At 41.5% G+C, this 22681-nt stretch overlaps 1 protein-coding gene across 2 annotated transcripts in view; it reads left to right on the top strand.

Annotated features, from left to right (window-relative positions):
- The window catches only part of NALCN (sodium leak channel, non-selective), a 330584-nt gene that overhangs the window by 25069 nt on the left and 282834 nt on the right, over window positions 1-22681 (top strand). For both annotated transcript variants that reach the window (XM_077807053.1, XM_077807052.1), the window contains exons 3-5: window positions 1414-1497; window positions 7766-7905; window positions 10211-10339. In XM_077807053.1, coding sequence (XP_077663179.1) covers window positions 1414-1497; window positions 7766-7905; window positions 10211-10339 — 353 coding nt within the window. The remainder of the gene's footprint in view (window positions 1-1413; window positions 1498-7765; window positions 7906-10210; window positions 10340-22681) is intronic.

The following is a 22681-nucleotide window of genomic DNA, read 5'->3' as shown; positions in this document are numbered from 1 at the left end:
GGTGTGAATAGGGGTCGGGGCAGTCAGGGGACAGGGAGCGGTGGGGTTGGATAGGGGATGGGATCCTGGAGGGTGGTTAGGGGCCGGGGTCTTGGGAGGGGGTGGTCAGGGGACAAGGAGCTTTGGATGGGTTGGGGGTTCTGAGAGGGGTGCGAAGTGGGAGGGGGCGGATAGGGGGTGGGGGCCAGGCTCTATGGGGAGGCACAGCCTTCCCTACCCGGCTATCCGTACAGTTTTGCAATGCCAATGTGGCCCTCAGGCCAAAAAGTTTGCCCACCCCTGATTTAGCTTGTCTGTTGAGTGCTTATTCCTCTGGAGGCATGGTTAGTACACAGAGGGGAAAATATAGAATGTCATATATCATATCAATGTTGAGCTCTGCAGACAAACAGCTTGAAGCTATTTTTCAACCATCAGACATCACAGGCTGGACAAGTTGGGTTTGTTTAGCGTTGCCTCTGAGTGAAGAGTTCCTCATCAGCTTAGACCATGGGCAGGGGAATAAAAGTATTGTGTGCAGCAGGTAGAAGTTGAAATGACAGTGATTGTAAGTTTCTGTTCAGTGATTTCCCACCCTAGTTTGAACCCTCCTGCCCTCCAAAATGCATAATAAAATGCATAATTAGACTGAAAAAAATAACTGTAAGCGTCTTGTCATAGGAAAACAGATTCTGACTATAGGTAGCATTCATGTTTTGTGCAGTTTATCTGTGATATATTTTATTTTGAGAATGGCTTACTATATTGTTGTTTTATCCTTCTGCTGTTCACTTCCAGGATGGATTTTTACAACTGAGAGAAAGTGAGCTTAATGTAAATGTTTTCTGTACATTATATGTGGTCTTCATCTACTGTAAGAAATGACCAATCCTGTTCAGACTGGTGTATAGCATTGGTTGGCTTTTCACCTTGAGTAATCATTTGCATCTGTGAAATGAGGTGTAAAAATGGATCAAACCAGAATGATACTCTGTTTGCACAGGTATAAGTGAGCCACCAGTGTTCTGGTGTGTTAGCAATTTATACCTACTTTGTAGGCATGTAAGTGATGGCACAAGGTAAAAGTCAGTGTTGAATCAGGTGCAATGTTTGTTATATAGGTTACTATAAAGAAGAAAAACAAAGATATTTATAAATTCTTCTCTAGCCGTGGCTGAAAGGAGCTGCTGCAGAAGAATGAAGCTCACAACTTTCTTTCCGGAATACATCATTTACTTATTTATTTGATGTATTTATGTATTTATTTAAAATTTCCATCATCTTCCAGCTCAGACATTGGGGATTTAGAATTTTAAAGATGGTAGAGAATGATGCTGTTCCTTCTTGACAGTGGATATCATTTGTGATTTTCTTTTTTTATCTTGGCAATGAAGCAACAAAACAAAAAACCACTAATTTTTATTTCTCTTTTAGGGGGATAGCTCCTATGTAAAGGATCGTTGGTGTGTGTTTGATGGATTCATGGTTTTTTGTCTTTGGGTGTCATTGGTGTTACAGGTAATTACATAATTTTACCTTAAATATGAAGGGCTAATATTTCACAAGTGGGCCCTGCAGTTGTGCATGCAAAGTACTCACAGCAGCATGAACAAGTAACTGTATGTTATAAATATACAGTTGTTCATGGGTCAGATTTAAAATTCAGTGATTCTACTCTTTCACAGCCCAGTAACAACAAAGCTACCGCAGTGCATCTACATTAGGGGTTTTCTTTGGTGTAACAACATTGATGTTTCACCAGTGTGAATTTATTTAATTTGGACATGTCCTTAATTTTAAACTTGTTCAGAAATTCAACATGTTGTATATTAGAAGGAATGTCACAGATTTAAAATAAAACACAGAGGAAATTAAAAAAAACCCCAAAACGTTTCCATAGCAATGTTAACTTGTTCACATTTCACATAAAGTTACAGTATAGGAAGTATTCTGTCTTGCCGACCCATACAATCCTCTATCATTCAGAGGAAGTTTTTCCTGAGTAAGAACGGATCAAGGACTACAGGCAGGACTCGATTAATAATTAGAGATGGAAAAGACCTGTCATGATTGCCATTTAAAAGTCATCATATCTTATTCAAGTATGTGTCAGTGTGGATCCCAGTCTAGGTGTGCATCCACACTGACTACATCTCAAAAAACTAGTTATTTTAAGGTACATAACCATGCACAATTACCACATCTGAGACATACAGTTATTTTCAATTTAAGTACAGGGGAAACTGTGATATCTCTCATACACCTGTGTGGTAAAAGTGGAGAAATGCTGATTTTTAAATGGCCAAACACTGTAATCTAGTCTGCACTCTGTCAGTGATCCCTACAGAACATTTCCTAGTACATTCATAGATCCAAGGCCATTGTGATCATCTAGTTTGACCTCTTATATCACACAGGCCATATAACTTCCCCCAAAATAATTCCTAGAGCACATCTTTTAGAAAAACATCTAATCCTGATTTTAAAAATTGTCAGTGACAGAGAATCCACCATGACCCTTGCTAAATTGTTTCAATGGTTAATTAGTCTGAAAATGTAGCTCTGAATATGTCTAGCTTCAACTTCCAGCCATTGGATCGTCTTATAACTTCCTCTGCTAATTTGAAGAGCCCATTATTAACTATTTGTTCACTATGTAAGTACTTATGGACTGTAATGAAGTCACCCCTTCATCTTTTCTTTGTTGAGCTCCTTAAGTCAATCACTCTAAGACACTTTTTCTAATCCTTTAATCATTATTGTGGCTCTTCTCTGAACCCTCTCCAATTTATCAACGTTCTTCTTGAATAGTGAGCACCAGAACTGGGTACAATATTCCAGCAGTGGTCTCACCAGTGCCAAATACAAAAGTAAAATAGCCTCTCTACTACTGCATAAGATTCTCCTGTTTATGCATCCAAGCTTCTCATTAGCTCTTGTGGCCATAGCATCACACTGGGAGATCAAGTTGAGCTGATTATCCACCTTGACTCCCAAATCTTTTTTAGAGTCACTGATTACCAAGATGGAGTCCCCCATCCTGTAAGTATGGCCTGTGTTCTTTTTTCCCAGATGTATACATTTACATTTATCCATATTAAAACATATTGTTTGTGCCCAATTTACCAAATGATCTAGATTGCTCTGAATCAACGATTTTTCCTCTTCATTATTTATCACTCCCCCAATTTTTGTGTCATCTTGACACACTATCAATGATGATTTAGTTTTCTTCCAGGTAATTGATTAATATGTTAAGTAGTGTAGGGCCAAGAACCAATCCTTCTTCTTTGAGGAGTGTCTCTGTGGGTGCTTTAGGTGTCTTGGCACCCTGCGCTTGTAATTGGAGATTTTTAATAGCAATCGTCTTGCGCCGCTCCGAGCTGTTACCTTGCATGTGCAGCCAACCGACCCCCAGTTCCTTCTCTACCGCCCTTGGCTTGAGTCGGAGCGACAGCAACTCCTCTTCAACTCTGTAGATAGTTCATATTTCTTCTTTTTTCTTTTATCCTCTAAATCCTAGTTAACTTTGGTTAGTGTTAGTCTTTAATTGCTTCAATATTTTTTTTTTTTTAAAATTGTGTAGTTTTCCCCTCTTCCGCCATGCGGCGGGCCCCATCAACGATGACTGAATAAAAATGGGCTACCCTGTTTTTTTTCCAGAGCTGGCCCTTCCTCAGGCATGCCCGGTTCCCCTGGATTTAAATGCTGCCTGACCTGCAGGCTATCGATATTTGTTTCAAATGGCCATGCTCAGTGCATCCACTGTCTCAGAGAGATCCATATTCCTCAAAAGTGTCCTCATTGTAAAAACTGCCTGCCAGGACACAGAAATCCAGGGATCTCCAATTTAAATGACTAATGATGGTGAAATTCCTCAGGCCAGAATCCAGGATGCCTCCTGGCCAATGGTTACCAGCAGCAGCCACAGACAAGGGCTCCACTACCAAGACCGCTTCTAAGGACCTTGTCCCTAAAAAGGCGACCAAACACTGGTCTTATTCATTGCCACAGCGAGATTGCCTAAAAGGAAATGGTCTCCTGGTGAAAAATCTGCCCCAGTACCGATGGCACCGAGAGCCTCAGACTGAGAGGCACCGGGAATGTCTGGTACCAAAACTTCTCGAGGAGCCAAGAACCTGGTACAGGCAGGCTCTCAGTCAGGTGCGCGTTCTAAAGCCAAGCTCCCGTGCACTGACCATGCTGAAGAATGTCCCGGCACTGATCAATATAATGGAGCCACCTGCTGTACATACACAACTCAGCAAGATCTCAGCACTGTCAGTTCTGACCCTCTTCTCTCAGACTGCACTGCCATCCACTGCAATGAGCTTCCCAGTACCTCAACTTTTCACAAGAAAAGAAAAGAAAAGAAAAGAAACCTGGCAGTTTCTTCTATGCCAGGGACCCCCCTATTCGGTACAGACAGTACCCCAGCAAGGCCCAGACCAAGCCAGATCATCACCCCAGGGGCTTCAGCGCCACCTCTCTCCAGTGATGATGATGAGGAGGACGACACAGGGATGTACACCCCTCACCACTCCTCTCCTAAAGCAGGGCCTTCACATCATCAGCCACTGATAGATGCGTGAGCCTGGCAGACCCAATCCTGGCTGTCACCTCCTATGGCCCTCCCACCCACCTGGCCATACTGGGACCCATGGGCCATCTATAGGGCCCAGAACATTAGACCTCCTAACCCACCCTGCCCTCCCTCACCAACGGATCCAGCACCTTCAGAGGTCCAGGATGAGGGGACTGAAGAGCAGGAGGATGCACCTGAAGGAGACACCTTGGCACCTACGCATATCTCATCTTCGTCTCCATATAAAACACTCATGCCACCCCCCCCACTTCGGGGGATGACTTCATGTCCTTTCGTGACATTTTTAAGAGGGTAGTGGACTCCCTCAACATCTCCTTGTCTGAGCTCCCTGAGACCCAGCATCTGTTCACTGACATTCTCCAGGCTTCCCCATTAGCAAAAATAGCATTGCCTATTAATGCTGCCATAATGAACCTTGCAAAAACCATCTGGCAGATGCCAGCCACAGCCCCTCCTTCCTGCAAAAGGTCGGACAAAAAATATTATGTGTTGGCAAAAAAGACTGAATTTCTCTTTACCCACCCCACTCCTAATTCACTGGTCTTGATTGTCAGGAGCAGGTAAATGTGTATTGGCAAACGTATTGGCAGTAGTTGGAGAAAACACACAGTGTTTTCTGTGTGTCACACAGTGATTCCAAATTTCAACAATGAACATTACCTAGGTGCGCAGAATCTGGCCGTCATTTTTGTTATTTGCCAGTCTCTTCAGAGTTTCTTCTTTAGAACCAACAAACTCAGGATGATCTAGGAGATGCATTAGAACAGTCCTCACATTATTTACATGACAGGCAGTGAAGTACAAGCTCATGCACTGAGGTTGCACAACAGGGGTAGCTAATTGGCAGTTGGCTCTGCACTCGTCTCACACTATATAAAACAAAGCCTTCAACTTGTTCATATACCTGAAAATGGCCCCGAATCCAGTGATGCAAGATTTTACATCTTTCATTTCTTCCATAGCAGTAGCTGCTGGTAGTGCAATCTTAATCAAACGAGCAGGATAGGTAATACATAGCAGCTCTGGTTTCTGATTTTTATCTCCCGTGCAAACTTAGCCATCTAGGAAGCAAAATCTGTGTTAGTTGTGGCCATGTTTTCCCAAGTTAGTTGGTACATCTCAAATATGTCAGTTATTGCTGCATCAACAAAATGTGTGTCAGCAGAGGGTATGAATGTCACATCAACTCAAAACAATGCAGGTTTATTTGCTTTGAAATGAAAAACGAAAAGAAAAGGCCAAGAATTGGACAGTCCAAAGCATCAAGAGACTTGTAAAAAATCAGACTAGATACCACATTTCCATCAGTTTAGATACTAAAGCATTGTCATTTTCTTTCAAATACTTACGAGTGAGGTTATCTGCATTAGGGAGGGTTTTTGCTGCTGGACAGTATTGTCGTACAAAGTCACCAATAGGCCCTTCTGCAATTAACAGCAGTTGTCCTGCGAAACAAAGAGCACGCGCAAATTCATTGACACAATCATGCTCTGACCTCTCTTTCATTAAAGCCGTGGTGAAAGCTCCTGATATTGACTATCCTGAAGCTCACTTTCTTCTTTAAGCTGCTTGTGTCACTTGCTTTCAACGTGCTCCTTTATTCTGTTGGCATGAGTACTGACCTCAGTGCTGCAGTACATGCAACACAATGCATCCTCTTCACTCTGATCTTTATTTTTCTTGAACATTGCAAAGCACTGGTTTTCTTGTTGGTAGTCAGGCATACATTTGTGTTCTTGTCTCATGTTTACCTTTTTACTTTATCTTTATCTGTTGAGGATTGATTGTTTAAATTCAGTGCCACACTAAATGGATGCAAAGAAATAGGTGGGTAGCGTCTCCCTGTGAGCCAATCGTAGTGTGATATTAACGTTTTTTGATTTTTCCAGTCTCCACCGTGTGTGTATTCTGTGTTTTACACTGCGGAACTGCTTCAGTCTCAGAGCTGCAGGACACAACAATCCTGGACTGCATTAGTGTTTAACAAAAATAAGTATCCCAAAAAATATTGAGTGGATTGATAAACGGGTGTGAATTAGTAAAAACCTGAACTCCTTTAATAAAAAAACCTGGTAATTTAACAGTGAAAATAGGTAAAAACAGAAAACATGGAACATTAGGTATACTATACAGTCTCCTCACCCCCAAGAACGTGGATCAATGTTCCATGAAAGCAAAACCCTTCACCCTGCGCCACTTACTGAGCCAGTAATTGACTTCCAGAATCTTCTGCTTTCTGTCTTCCTTTGCTTGAGGGACAGGAAGGATCTCACAGAAGATGGCTTGGATATTTTTCTTCAGAATGCTTCCAAATTCCCTGAAGTAATCTGTTGTCTGCAAGATATCCCACAACACAGTGTGATTAGCTGGCTATGTGTGTGCATTTTTGTAACAGTGAAAATCTGTTCATGGTCTTTGCAACATTTTCAGATGTTAATTTCATTAACTGGAAAAGAAAACTTTTCATTCTTAGCAAAGAACAGGGAGAGAGAGAGATCGAGAGATCCCTCTTCAAGACTTCTTGCATATACCGCTGGAAGTTTTTTGAGTTGTCTGAGTTAGAAGGATTAGGAACATGGGTGGAATATATTTTTATTTCTCATTAAGATAATTCAAAAAGTGGCTGAGGGGATTTTTCTTAAACTTTCTTTTTTTAAAAAAGAAAAGTTTAAAAAGGAAAATTGCAATCCAAAAGGGACTTTGAAAGTGAAAAATGTTATCATGAAAATAGTTTTGCTGCCTTCATAAATGTGAATCCACAAATACAAACATTGTTACAAGAGTACTGATAAAAACAACAAGGAGTCTGGTAGCACCTTAAAGACTAACAGATTTATTTAGGCATAAGCTTTTGTGGGTAAAACACCACTTCTTCAGATGCATGGAGTGAAAATTACAGATGCAGACATAAATATACTGACACACGAAGAGAAGGGAGTTACCTCACAAGTGGAGAACCAGTGTTGACGTGGCCAATTCCATCAGGGTGGATGTAGTCCACTCCCAATAATAGATGAGGAGCTGTCAATTCCAGGAGAGGCAAAGCTGCTTTTGTAATGAGCCAGCCACTCCCAGTCTCTATTCGAGCCCAAATTACTGGTGTTAAATTTGCAACTGAATTTTAGTTCTGCTGTGGACTGTGCAGGAATAGTAGAAACACCCCTCCTCTTTTGATCATAGGTGTTTGAAATCGCTGAGATAGTTGATCAGATGTCACCCTGGGGCATGCTGCGGATTCCAAGGCCTCTTATTATGATTCGAGCATTCCGGATATATTTTCGCTTTGAGCTTCCAAGAACCAGGATAACAAATATTTTAAAGTAAGTGAATAATTTATCTGTAAACATAAATTAAAATTAAAATGTTCTTTAACATGATTGTATAAGCAGCTGGGAGGAGGATTAAAGAACCGAATATAAAATCTGATTGTAAGATTTAGACCTGGACAAAAAAAATTGTCAGAATTGTGCATTTTTGAAAAATATCAACTGCCAGTATAAGAGAGACAGAAAACAGATAACATTTTTTGTGAGAATTTTTGATCTGCTCCATTGACCTTTACATATTGGAAGGAGCATCTAGAGATAAGTGTGGGTGCTCCTATTACATATATCTTTTTTAAAACAATAAGACACACATACACACTAAACTGTAATAAATATCACGCATAGCACATGATGATAATAGCCGGCTGATACATTGTAGAGCAGGGATCGGCAACCTTTGGCACGCGGCCCATCAGGGAAATCCGCTGGCGGGCCGGTTTATTTACCTGCAGCGTCTGCAGGTTCAGCCAATTGCAGCTCCCACTGGCCGTGGTTCACTGTTCCAGGTCAGTGGGGGCTGCGGGAAGCAGTGCGGGCCAAGGGATGTGCTGGCCGCTGCTTCCTGCAGCCCCCATTGGCCTGGAATGGCAAACTGCAGCCAGTGGAAGTTGCGATCGGCCGAACCTGCGGACACTGCAGATAAACAAACTGTCCTGGCCTGTCAGCAGATTTCCCTGACGGGCCGCATGCCAAAGGTTGCCGGTCTCTGTTGTAGAGCTATGTGATAAATAGCATTTATCAAGTATGTTTAACCACTTCATCTGCACTCTGCCCACTCTGCACTCACCCAGATCCTTTGGGATTGCTTCTGACATTGAAACCACCCATCAGCTTCAAACATCCAGCAGTTTATCCACACCAAAAAATGCTCAGCTCGACACAAAAATATTTAGTCTTTTTTTTCAGAGTTGTCTTCTCCGCTCCACACTCTCAGAAACTACACTGTGCTGAGGCCCAGTATGGATTAAATTTAGTCCTGGGCCAATAGGAGGTGTTAAGGCCTGGTGTTTCAAGTCCAATAAAGATTAAAAATGGGAGCTGAATCCCTTGGAGAAGAGGAGATTTCCAGTTTTTAAGTAGGATACATACATCTTTTATCTAAACCAGGAAGGTCCTGGATTATCAACCTTAAAATCATGACATTATTTATGAAACGATAATTGAGATCATATTGAGAGTTAATTATATCTCTCTCCATTTACATTTGGACTCCTGGCGATAAGCCGTCCTACCTTTACAGACAGAGTCAAGCTGCATTATACAAAATGATTAATGGGGTAGTGTAGAATGAGGAGTTTATTGGCCCCCTTTGGGGATTAATTTTGCTACACTATCATGTATTCTGTATTTATCAGATTTTTCAGAAAAACCCAGTCAGAAAAATATGAGAGTTTTTTATCCATTTTATGTCTTTTTTTTAAAAAACTAATCTCTTCTCCTGCATGGCCTGGTTGCTTTAGTTACCATGGATCAGCTTCTCATGGGGTCCTCTTGCACTTTGGATTTATTCCAGCTGAGGATCTGGTCCTAAGTATCCAAATTCACAGATCTCAGAGGGAGAGGGGGAAAATGATAAGTTAAAAATGTAGGATAGGAGCAATTGGAATCTGCTAGAAGCTCAGCACTTTCAAAATTAAGCTATTATGTAGGTGCCAGTTTTGATTGAAGCGTAACTTCAAGCACCCCTTTTTGGAAAAATCTTGGCTGCCATTTCTAGTCCAAATATTGAATTTGATAACCTATTTTAAAGCTCACTTTTCCAGCACTAAATATCGCTTGGTCTGCATTGTAGCACAACATAATTTTAGGGAAGGAATGCCATATTTCAGGATAAAGAAATAGGTCTTTCTAACAGGTGGGTTTTTTTTCATTTATTTTTGAACTGTCAGCTGTTTTTGCCATGTCTTTGTGGGTAGAAGCCATGTGGTATAAAATGGTATATTGTTTCATTGTTTTCTTGTACTTGTCTGCCTGTCTGTATCTCTTGCCTCTTGTCGATAATTGCCCTGTTCCATTCATTCTCTTTGAAGCACCTGGCACAGGCCTCTCTCAGAAGACAGGATCCTGAGCTACATCGACCATTGGTCTGACCGAGTATGGCCAGTCTTATAGTGTGTACTTAGATTATAAGATTTTTGGGGTAGGGACCATATTTTGGTTGTGTGTTTGAACAATACCTAGCACAATGGGTCCATTACGAGGGCATCAAGGTGCTGCTGTAATACAAATACTAAATAAATTTTTCTGGGGGTTAGTTTTCATTTATTAATACGTAATGTAATATTTATCTTCTTACCAGGCGTTCTGGAGAGCAGATTTGGAGTGTTTCAATTTTCCTTCTATTCTTTCTGCTTCTGTACGGAATTCTAGGAGTTCAGATGTTTGGAACTTTTACCTATCATTGCGTAACAAATGACACGCAGCCAGGGTAAGTTCATCTATAGATGGGCATTTTGGGGTGTATTCTCTCAAAGAATATGGGAAATTTCTACTAATGTTAATGAGTGTAGATTGGACATATTATGTTAAAAGTAGGCCAAAGCCATCAGTTATCACAAAACGGTGTAGCCAGATACATCTGAAAAAAAATTTGTTAGAGTCATTGCTATGGCTATAGGCTGCAGTCTCCATGAAAGTGTGTGTGTGTGTGAGAGAGAGAGACAGCCACCCAGCCAGACACACATCGAAGCAGGAGGAGCCCTGCAGCCATTGTTGCTGAATTGTGGCCTAGATCAAGTCCTTGCAATCAGGTCCTTGTCTGTGCAACCTTAATTTGGCTCCTTGGTGTTTATGCATTATGACAGTCTTCAATTACATGATCCTGTACTATTTTTTCTACTGTTCTCACCCTTCATTCAGTGCACAGGATGGATGGGGCTCACTTAATGAGCAGCTGTGCAATAATTTGTGTTCAGTGTGTGAATCTCATGCCTAATGTACTGCACACTATTCAAACCCTGCTCTGAAGAGAGAATTATTAATTTCCTCTTCTTTTCTGTAGCACTAGTCACTAGAGTATTTAAGTGTTTCATACCACTGATTAATTGTCTTTTACAACACCTCTGTGAGATGAACAGAGGTAAGGTAGGGTAAGAACTCCATGGTATAGATGGGGAACTTAGGCACAGAGAGACTAAGGTAAAAAATGTCCACTAATTTTGGGTGCCCAATATGAGATACCTACGATCTGATTGTTCAGATTACTTAGCATTATATCGCACTGTATATGTTACAATCCCAGCTCCTAATAACTTCAGTTGCCTCTATGAATGCTCCACATTTCTGCAGATCAGACCCCAGAGTTTCAAGGGAGGCACCTAGAAAATGAGGAACACACAGTTACCAGTGGCAGAGGCAGGGATAGAATCCCATTATTGAGGGCAGCATGCAGCTGCCTTAACTGTGAGATCCTCCTTTCTGTTCCTGGAGTCCCCTGCCTCATTCACTACACACCTTCCAAATTCTGCAACAAATGAAGCAGGGTTCCCACAGAAAACATTCTTTTCGGTACACAACCCTGTTTCATCCCCAGAGGAGCTCCATCCTGTACACTTAATGAGGCAGGTATCCTGTGTAGAAAGTATGTGATCATGTAAAGACAATGTAAAGACTTTATCATAATGCATTCAAATCAGGCAACTTCCCCCTACATGCTGCTTGGGTCCGGCAGGGGGGTTAATGAGAGTACAGGAGAGACAGGTCTCCAAGTTCTCAGTTCAAGTGCCTGGACCCAGCACAGAGCTGCAACAATAGGGAAAGCCATCATGAGCCCCAAGCTGGAGCATGCTTAGTTTTGATGGAATCTTCAGGGTATTTAGCTGCTAAGCCCTAGCAAATGTCTACTGAACATGTGCAAATTGCTGTTTTTCAAAGGCTTATGACTTGACTAAAGTTTGTAAAGATTAACAGGGATGACAAAAGATGCTTGCTTGACATCAGGATGACCACCGTGCCAAATTTAAAATCCCTGTTCCAAAGCATGGATATGCTAGAGCAGTGGTTCTCAAACTTTTGTACTGGTGACCCCTTTCACACAGCAAGCCTCTTGAGTGTGACCCCCCTAATAAATTAAAAACACTTTTTTATATATTTAAACCATTATACCATTGTAAATGCTGGAGGCAAAGCGGGGTTTGGGGTGGAGGCTGACAGTTCGCGACCCCCCATGTAATAACTTCGCGACCCCTCGACCACCAGTTCGAGAACTCCTGTGCTAGAGCTTCTCAAAGAAAAGATTCCGGAAATTTATAACATGGGCAAAATATTTTACCTAGCTTCATTCTCAGAAATGACTGAAATATTTAGACTGAAATTTTCTGTAAAAATTCAGTCTGGGGCTGACAACCACCATGGAAAATTTGAGACCAGACATTTAAAGTTTTTGGCAACGTTATAAGCTACTGAAAACAGGGTCTTAATGTGAGAAGCATTGGGTAATCTTAATAATAGGTGACGCTAACAGCCCTATCTATGATAACTTGGATAAGTTGTGCCAAAGGATGGCTGATGGAAATAAGTCTAGAAATATCTGAAAAAATGTCAACACAAAGGAAGGAAAGGGCTTATTTAGCACAGAGATTTCCAAGGTGAGTTCCATGTAGGGCTCTGTAGATCATTTTGTGGGAGTCTGCAATAGCTGGTAAGTGACATGATATTGGTTTCTCCTTGATTTTGATTTCTTTTAAATGCTTTCATGCTCTTCAGTGTGAAGAGCGGCCTGGAGTCTGGTAAAAGTAGCTGGAAACACGAAAGACCCTGTCTAGTTACCTCTGCTAGGAGGGATGGGAAGCAAGATCCTCCCTCAGAAATCAGAACTACCAGAGGGATTGGAGCTGCCACCCTGAAAAGGAACTTTCATATGGGAATTACATCTAGGGAGGCAGGAAGAAAGGAAGACTGGGTGTGTGGCAAGAGGTGGGGGTTCAGAAAGAAACACGCGAGGGGGAAATGAAATGAAAAGTAAATAATTCTATTAATTCTTTTTCAAAAAGGACAAAACATTTACCACATTCTGGACAGCTGCTAATACAAAATACTGTGTAAATACTTGTTTTCCAAATAAGCACTTGCTGTAGTAGCTACAGGAATATTATTTGATCAAGAAGGAGAGGGGTGATGTCAAAATATTGCTGCTACTTCCCCAAAACATTTCTAAAACCCAATTGTTCCTTTCTATCCAGATTGTTAAAGTTTGTTCAGGTGCTGATCAGCGCCCATTTTGACTACTGCAACCTCTTCTTCCTCTCTAGCATCCCTGACACCCACACTCCACCACTTCCATCCTGTCCACCGCCTCAATTATTTTGTAATGTCAACTCTGGCAAATAGAAATACTTCAGTGCACTACGTAAAGTCTGAGCTATTCCCTCCCTCTGTGAGATCAGCATAATCTGACCTTCTTCCCAAAGGCTGAAAAGTTTTTCTGTTGGATGATACTTCTTTTTGGCTTCCTCTCTTAACTCGTCTCCTTTTTAGCTGCCAGGCTTCTTTGCTTACAGCAAACACTCTTTTCTTCCTAGGCAATTTTCTCACTCACATTCTCTTGTGATGATCACTTATCTGACTGCATCTCTGCTGTTGCAGCTTTTCCCTCATGATTTATCACACTGTTACAGCTCTGTTCCCACTAATGTTTTGTTCAGTGGACTTCCTTACTGTGGCACTTCTTTAGCTGATTGCTCTATGTTTTGTACCCATTTCCTTTCTTGTTGGGAAAGTTTTTAACCACCAGAAGAGTGATAGAACTAGTGTCTGAAGGATTCAAGGGAGGTGCAGCTTCCTTGTTACCACCAGAGTCCCAGGCAGGTTGCTACTAATAGGTACTGAAATGCTAAGCCATGCAGGAAGTCCCACCCCAAGGGACATGAGCGTTAGCCCTCTGTGATTTCCTGATTGGCTGGCACTCCCCATATAAACTGGGAAGCCATTTCTGGGAGTTGTCTGAGCAATGCAGACCTCTGCACTTCCTGTCTCACAGCTTCTCAATCACACATTATCAGCTCTTGATCTATGCTCAACTCCCTACCCTGATCCCTGGTGTATTGTCTTCAGTTTAAGACCATTGCTGACCTTGGCTTGGGCCAACCCTGATACTCGCCTCACACTTTCAATTTGGTGACAGACTTTGACTTTGCAGTTTTGACCTGGCCTGGCCCTGGATTTATCTCTGACCTTCATCCCTGATACTGAACAGCTCACTCTATGCCCACAGGCTGCCCATGACCCGAATCTGATACATTGTTCAGGTCACCTCCGGACTTTGCCACAGGCCACTGGCTGCACGATGGTAGGAGATCACCCAGCAGGGCATCCCCAGCCCTGCCTGCCCTGCAGTGATTTACTTCTCTTCTGGCTGCTTGGGGCACCCAAAACAATGTGCCTTCGCTGCTGGGAAGCATAGACACCGACTCCGTGGGTGCTCCTGGGCTGGAGCACCCATGGGGAAAAATTAATGGGTGCTCTGCACCCACCGGTAGCTAAGCTCCCTACCCCGCCCCCCTGCCTCACCTCCTCCTCCGCCTCCATCTTTTCCCCTGAGTGCTGTGTCTCCGCTACTCCCTCCCTCCCAGCGCTTGCTGTTGCCAAACAGCTGTAGCAAACTCTGGGAGGGAGGGGGGAGGAGCAGGAACATGGCGCGCTCAAGGGAGGAGGCGGGGAAGAGGCGTGGCCAGGGTGGGGATTTGGGGAAGGAGTTGAATGGGGCAGTGAGGGGGTAGAGTTGGAGTGGGAACTTTGGGGAAGGCGTTGGAATGGGGGCAGGAGGGGGCGGGGCAGGGGTGGAGTCAGGGTGGGGCGGGGCGGGTCGAGCACCCACCAGCACCAGAAGAAGTCAGCGCCTATGCAGTGGGAAGCAAAGAAATCTGCAGGGGACATGAATTCTGCACATGTGCAGTGGCACAGAATTCCCTCAGGAATATCCTATATGGACTGGTAGGAGGAAAGAGTCAAACTGTTTCTGTTGCTCTAACAACTCCCTTTTCATCAGGGTGGATTGATTTTAAATCGAAGTGATGTAAATCATGAGTTTGAATCAGCAAGAAGCAAACCTTGATTTAAATAATCAATTTTAAATCTTGTTTTGCATTTGTACTTTCAATTTTCCTAAAACGAGGTTGATTGTCATTGGTTGGTAACCATTAAAACATGTTGATTTGCAATTAAATGTAGCTTTCATGCTAGTACTTTTCTTTGCTCACCAAGAGGAGAAATTATACCATTTTATCTTAGCAATTATAGTTTAATTTACATTTTTAAAGATTTTTTATTTTTACATTTTTATTATTTTAGTTTAGAAAATGGTAAATGATGCATTTCTTATTTTCTAGATGATTAATTTTTCACTCATGTTTTGTATCAAACTCTATTTAGATGGATAATGGAATCCAAATTTTTATGAGTTACACAAAACTATTTTAAATGTGCTGGATACATAAAACTTTTTTTTTTTAAATCAAAACCTGTTTTGCATTTAAAACTAACTGATTTCTTGAAGGAAATTCTGTAGTTAGTGAATTGAACTGATTGTTTCTGGTCACCATGCCCTTCAAAATTTTAGAACTATCTCATCCTTTCACACTTAGTTTTTCTGCTGGTAGATTGAAGGAGGAAAACAAGCATTCCTGCTTTTTTTCAGTTCCCAGTTGCTTTCTTAGTTTTGAATGAACTAATCATTGAACTGAAGTAGCTGAATAAACTGAAATGAAGAAAATATTCTCACTGCATCTGCAGAAGAGGCTACTGTTGTCAAAAGCTGGTTTAGCACTTCAATAAACTTTGGTCCCAGCTGATTTACCAGTGGCTGTCACCAGTTCAAAGTGGTTTGATTTTGTTTAAACTTTGGCAGCAAATGTCTACTGCTTAATATTTTTTAAATTTAACTTAATTGAATTTACTAGATTTTAGGGCTAAAGATTTAATTTCAGATTTAATTGTAAATAGATTTATTTTTAAGAGAAAAAATATATTTAATTTAAATTAAAAAATCTGAATTAAATAAAATAATTTAAAAACTTGTTTTCAAGTAATTGACTTTTATTCACCCTGCTTCTCATTATAATAATTAAATTAACACTCTCCCTTGCAAAATTCCTTGTTTAAAGTAAGAATGATTACTGATTATTATCAAGATCCACCAGTTACTTAGTCATCTAGGTTTCAGAGTAGCAGCCGTGTTAGTCTGTATCAGCAAAAACAACGAGGAGTCCTTGTGGCACCTTAGAGACTAACAAATTTATTTGGGCATAAGCGTTCGTGGGCTAGAACCCACTTCATCAGATGCATGGAGTGACAATACAAGAGCAGGTATAAATACATGAAAGGATGGGGATTGCTTTACCAAGTGTGAGGTCAATCTAACAAGATAAATCAATTAACAGCAGGATGCCAAGGGAGGAAAGCAGTTTGTGGATAACTTCTCAAAATGTTAGGACTCAGCATCATTAGCAGGCATATCTGAAAACTTACTACAGCCTGTAATGGAGGAAATAAACATGGTTAATAACAACATTAAAAAAATCTCAGACATTGTCTTATGTCAGTGGCAGGAAAATAAATAACAGTAACTATGTGGATTTCTAAAAAAGAGAGAAAAATCAAAGAGAAAGCTAAGAAAAATCCACACTGCAAGAATTATTTCAAAGAGCAGATGAATATATTGGTACTAGCTGAACAACTTACACTGCTTTAATGTTGTCTTTGGGATTCATTCAAAAGTCTCTATAAAGGGTCATGTTTTCCTTTCGTTTAAAAATGCATTGCATTTTTCAAATATAAACTGGATCCCTGCAAAAATACAGTATATTTTGTTGCCCATCTTTATTCCCTAGATTTGTTTGGCACCTAAGCAAGTCTGATATACAATATTAATTTTAATGATTGATGAATTTATATTCTATCATTTCTATGCTGCTAGAGAAAAGTCCAAGTTTTAAATACAGAACATGTGGAGATATCTTTCAGAGTCAAAGTGGATGCATTTTTAGCCTCACAATATTTTGGCCATTTCCATTTGTATCTTTACTGTAGTTATAAAGACTATTAAGATATGTTTTTGTTATAGAAAGTAAATTAGGTACTCTGAGTACCCAGATCCTCTCCTACTGTAATCATCAAAGCTCAGTTGATGTCAGTAGAACTGTACAGACTAATACAAGCTGAGTATCAATATAATGTGAACCCCATTGAGTCACATTACTTTGGGAATATGAATAAAATGGCCCTTGGATTGGCTTGTACCTCTTGCAGATGCCTTTGTGTCACCATCTGATAAAGTTTCCTGATAATGTAATTGTTGTGCTGGGCTAGTCATACTTTAGCTATCTATTCATAGGGAAGATTATTCTTCTTATTCATTAATATGTGTGTATGTTCAGTCCAGTCACTGTGTTATGAGGGATAATCAGACAAAAATATTAATCTGTTTTTCTCTAGCTCTAAACCAGTGGAATGTCAAAAGCATCAAATATCCATAACCATCCTGAGATAATTTAGACAGTTATATCATAGGTTTTACAAAGCCCAAAACATCTATATAATAATTTTCTAGTGCTGCAGCCATTTTATTTTATATTCCTGCTGGTGATAAAACTGAAAAGGTATCTAGGTGACGAGTAAGCTATAAGAGAGACCAAGCTGAAGATACTTCAGCGTAGTTCAGTATGTACTTAGGTCTACATTTATCGCCTCATCAAACAACTCATTGGCACCATCAACACAGGTAAATATAGAAACAAACAATAACCTGCCCTCACTGTTTGAACCCACATGTCAGCCTCTGTCAAGATGTCAGGAAAGAAATGTTGCTTTATAGATGTGCTTCTTGCAGAAAAATTTGCAAAATAAGAATTAAAGCAAATGAAACTCCAAATTATGTGTATAAAGGCCAAAATTTTAAGACTTTGGTGTTTCAAATACAGAACTTCAGAAAAAAAATAGACATTGAAACCTTGGGAATAAGTAAGGCTAAGATTATGTTGTGGAAGTCACAAAATCCGTGACTTCCAGTGACCTCAATGACATTGGGGGCCCCGCAGCAGCCCAACCTCCGTGGGTGGCAGGGAACCTTCCTGCAGCGGTGACCCCTGAGCTGCCCAGCTGCTGCCGCTGGCAGGCGGGACTGCAGCCAAGGGCCCCCCACAACTCTCAGCTGCCGGTGGCAGCAGCAGAGGGACCCCGGAGCTGTTCAGCGGCCACGGATGTGTGTGTGTGCGGGGGGGTGGGGAGACAGCTTCCGAGCCGCCACCGCTGGCAGGGGTCCCCCTGCAACTGCTCAGCTGATGCAAGAAGCCAGAGCCCCTCGCAGCTCCCGGCAGCTGCTAGTGGTGGCAGAGGGACCCCGGAACTGCTCAGCAGCCACATGTGGGGAGCCACTCCCTGCAGCTCCCAGCCACTGCCATAGGCAGCAGAGGGTCCCCAGAGTTGCTCAGCAGGTGGGAGGGAGCCCCCCCGCAGCGCTCAGCCAACGGCAGCAGAGGGACCCCAGAGCTGTTCAGTGTGACAGGGGCCCCCACAGCTCCCCTGCCACTGTGAGTGGTGCGGGACCCCCCACCCCCGCAGCTCCCAGCCCTGCAGGGCGGCAGGGGGACCCCTCCCAGCCACTGCGGGGAGTGGGGGCAAGGTGTTGGATCCTCCTCCCTTCCCATTTTGTCTGGGATGTTTTTAATAAAAGTCAGGGACAGGTCCCGGCTTCCGTGATTGTTTGTTAATTGCCCGTGACCAGTCCATGAGCTTTATTAAAAATATCCACGAGAAAATCGTAACCTTAGGTATAAGTTAGTAATAACACTTCTGAACTGAATGAGATATAGAAATCTATGGACTAAGATACTGAAAGAAATATATATAGATAGTAGAAAAATACTACAGAATTCATATATTCATAGAGTTTAAGCCCCCAAGGGACCATTTGATTGTCTAGTCTGAGCTCCTGTATATCACAGGCCATTAAATTTCACTCAGATACCCCCACATTGAACCCTATAACTTGGGTTTAAGTAAAGCATAACTTGTTTTTGGCTAAGGCATATCTTCCATAAAAGCATCTAGTCTTGATTTGAAGCTAGCAAGAGATGGAAAATCCACCACGTCCCAAGGGAGTTTGTTGCAGTGGTTAATCACTCTCACTATTAACAATGAGTGTCTAATTCGAATTTGTTTGACTTCAGCTTCCAGCTATTGGTTCTTATTATGCCTTTCTCTGGTAGTTTACAGGGTCCTGGTATTTTCTCCTTGTGAAGATACTTATGCAATGTAATGAAGTCACCTCTCAATCTTCTTTTTTGATAAGTTAAATGTATAGAATTCTTTAAATATCTCACTGTAAGGTATTTTCTCCAGCCCTTGAATAATGTATGTAGCTTTTTTTTTTCTGTACCTCTTCTCCAATTTTTAACATCCTTTTAAAGACTGTGGACACCAGAACTATATGCAGTTTTCTAGTATCAGTCTCATCATTGCCATATACAGAGGTAAAATCACTTTCCTACTTCTCCTCACTACTCTTCTGTTTGTATATCCAAGGCTCACATTAGCCCTTTCTGCCACAGGTTCTCACTGGGAGCTCATGGTCACTGTGTCCACTATGATCCCTAAATCTTCCTTTAGAGTCACTGCTTTCCAGGATATAATACCCCATTCTGTAGGAATGGGCTGCAGTTTTTGTTCCTAGATATATAATTTTTCATTCAACTATATTAAAACTAGTGCTGATCAGAAAACTTTTGCTGAAATAGTTTTCTGTTGGAAAATGCTCCTCTGGAAAAAAAGAAATTTCCCACCAACAACCCCTCACATTTTCCTCAAATGGTTTTTCTTTTCATTTCATTTCAGTAAAGTTTCAAAAAATTTGTTTCAAACCGTTATAATTTCAGAATTCATTTTATGGGATTTTTCTTTTTTATATTATTTCTATTATTCTTACATTATTTCATAACTTGTTAGGAGTAGTAGTCCGCATGTATACACCATGTCAGGTTATGTCATATTATGACATAATAGTTGAAATATTCAGTTACCTTTTTATATTGACACTAAGTGTCAAACTGTTTCATTTTGACACAAACACTTTGATTTAGAAAATAAGATGTTTCAATGTGTGTTAAGTAGCATCTACCCTTTATTATTATTATTTTTTAAAAATTAATATTTTGATTATGTTGTCATATTGTGATATGATCTGACATGTCATACTATGCATTGCTACTACTGACGTGAATTAATGTAAAATACTTCAAAAACTAAAATGAAAAAATTGAAACAAAATTTTTAAATTTTTCCTGAAATGAATTTTTTTTCACAATTTCTGTTTCACAAGAAATTTCAAAAATACTGTTATTCCAATTCATAAAGAAAGCAAATTTCAACATATAGATGTTTCCTGAAAAATGGGAATTCTGAGTTTTGCAAAGATCTAATTAAAATGCATTTTGTTTGAATGAGCCCAGTTTACTAAGAGATCCAGATCTCTCTGTTAATTGCCCTGTCCTCATACTAATTTACCACTATGTCAATCTTTGTGTCATCTACAAATTTTATCAGCAGTGATTTTATATTTACATCCAGATCATTGATGAAAATGTTGAATAGCATCAGGCCTAATACTAATTCCTGATGAAACACTCCCGTTCCGGATGATTTCCAATTGACAACTGTTTTTTTGAGATCTATCATTTAGTTAGTTCTTATTCTGGAAGATGGGAGCGATTCCAGAGGACTGGAAAAAGGAAAATATACTGCCAATCTATGACAAGGGGAATAAGGAAATTACAGGCCAGTTAGTTTAACTTCAATACCCGGAAAGATAATGGAGCAAATAATTAAGCAATCCATTTGCAAACACCCAGAAGATAATAAGGTGATAAGTAACAGTCAGCATGGATTTGTCAAGAACAAATCATGTCAAACCAACCCAGCTGCCTCTTATGCAGGACATTTCTGCTATCTCACATTGGACACAGAGTGAAATAAGGCAGCCCAGCTGTTCCAGTTTCAGTGGGGCCTGCTGGGTGAGATCAAGAATGAGCTTGCTGGAGTTGAGAGTCCACTGGATCTGGGCATGTCATCCGGATAGACAGTCAGCTGAATGAAAGACAGGAAGAATGAAGATGGGAGGCATTAGAGCCACGCCCACCACTATTGGGTCCCGCTCCACAAGTCAAGGGAGCGAGGGTGATGTTTTAACCTGTACTTCTATTGTGGCAAACTATGTTGTGCGATCTCTGATTCCCCCTTGAGGAACCCAAACCAAAGAGACCCAGGAAAACAAGCCAGCCCAGGCCTGGTAAAGGGGACTGGCCTGAGCACCTTGACAAAATGTTCCTGTAGGAGGGGGCAGGACTCCCTAGACCCCTCCCAGGTCCCACTGGCTTTCATTTACCTTCTCTACTCTCCCAGTGGCTGCACTTAGGGCAGTTTTTTTGGGATAATTGGTCCCTGGCAGAGGGCCGGTTCTTCTTTCTCCCTGTCCCTTATTAGAGAGGAGAATTTAGCTGGAACAGGGGTCAGCTTCACAAGACAGCCCCGGATAGGGCTCAGTCTCTGAAAATCTATTGCCCCTTCAAGGGGTTTAATCCCCACCTCTCTTCCTGGGGTGTGTTACTTAGTTGTCAGCCGGGGAAGTTCCAGAAACAGTGTGGTTGATGGCTGTCTCCTCCTTGGATGGCCTGCCTCTGTTACTTGCAGTCTGTGCTTGGAGCAGCCTTCTTACCAGTCACCACCCCTTCCTATGGTAGGCTTCCGCTTATAAGCCCCTCCTCCTCTAGGGTGAACAGGCTGTACTGATACCCCTCATTAGTGCAGCATAGGCCCAGAGGGCCTGCTCTGAGCTCATAGGGGGCGTGTCCCTTCACAGTTCCTTTTAGTTTTGAGCCATGGTCCTATCCTGAATGAGTGCTGAGTGCTATCGGTCAAATGCATTTGCAAGTATCAGCTTAGCTATGTGTCCCAGAGTGTTTCCTTTCAGTCTCTATGCAGCAGGCCCTTGTTGTCTCAGGTGCAGTGGATAATTTTATTGGCCTGAATGCGGCCTGGACCCATGCATGTCCGTTCTGTCCTTGGCTATGCCAATGTGGCCTCTATGCGAAGCTGGAGAAGTGTGTTTTTGGTCAGGCCTCCTTAAAAATTCTTAGGGTTCATCCTATCCCTTGAGGATCTTGAGATGGACTGTTGTAAGGTGAAAGCGGCCCTGGAGTAGGCAGCTTCACTGAACATCTGAGAACTAGAGTGCTTCCTGGATTTGCGAATTTCTATTAGAAATGTATCTTGAGGTAATCAGAGTGCATTGCCCTAAGTTTATCTGGTTACCCAGGACCCAACAATCCCTTTGAGCAACTGAAACTTACATTTACCTCCACTGCCATACTTCTCACATAGTGATCAGGGCAGTACTTTCCCAGGAGCATGGCCCCTTACTCCAGGAAAGTCACTCCCACAGAATAAAACTAATAGATCCTAGATAAAGAACGCCTGGTGATCAAAACCACCTTTGAGGAGTGGTGCTGCTATCTGGAAGGGGCTTAGTACCCCATCCAAGTGTACACTGACCATACGAATTTAGACTGTTTGCATAAGGCCAAAGCCCTCAACCCACAGCAAATCAATGCGTCCTGTTTTTTTTCACATTACAACTTTGTAGGGTGGGTCTACACTACCACAGTAAATTGATCTAACTTCACGTAACTGAAGTTGTGTGAATAACATTATTGAAGTCGATGTAGTTAGATCCACTTACTGCAGTGGCTACACTGCGCTGTGTTGATGGGAGAGTGTTGCTCGT

This window comes from Eretmochelys imbricata, chromosome 1, assembly GCF_965152235.1.
Source record: "Eretmochelys imbricata isolate rEreImb1 chromosome 1, rEreImb1.hap1, whole genome shotgun sequence".
Classification (NCBI taxonomy): Eukaryota; Metazoa; Chordata; order Testudines; family Cheloniidae; genus Eretmochelys; species Eretmochelys imbricata.
The sequence above is the reverse complement of the archived record's forward strand: the minus strand, read 5'-3'. Positions and strand labels throughout refer to the sequence as shown.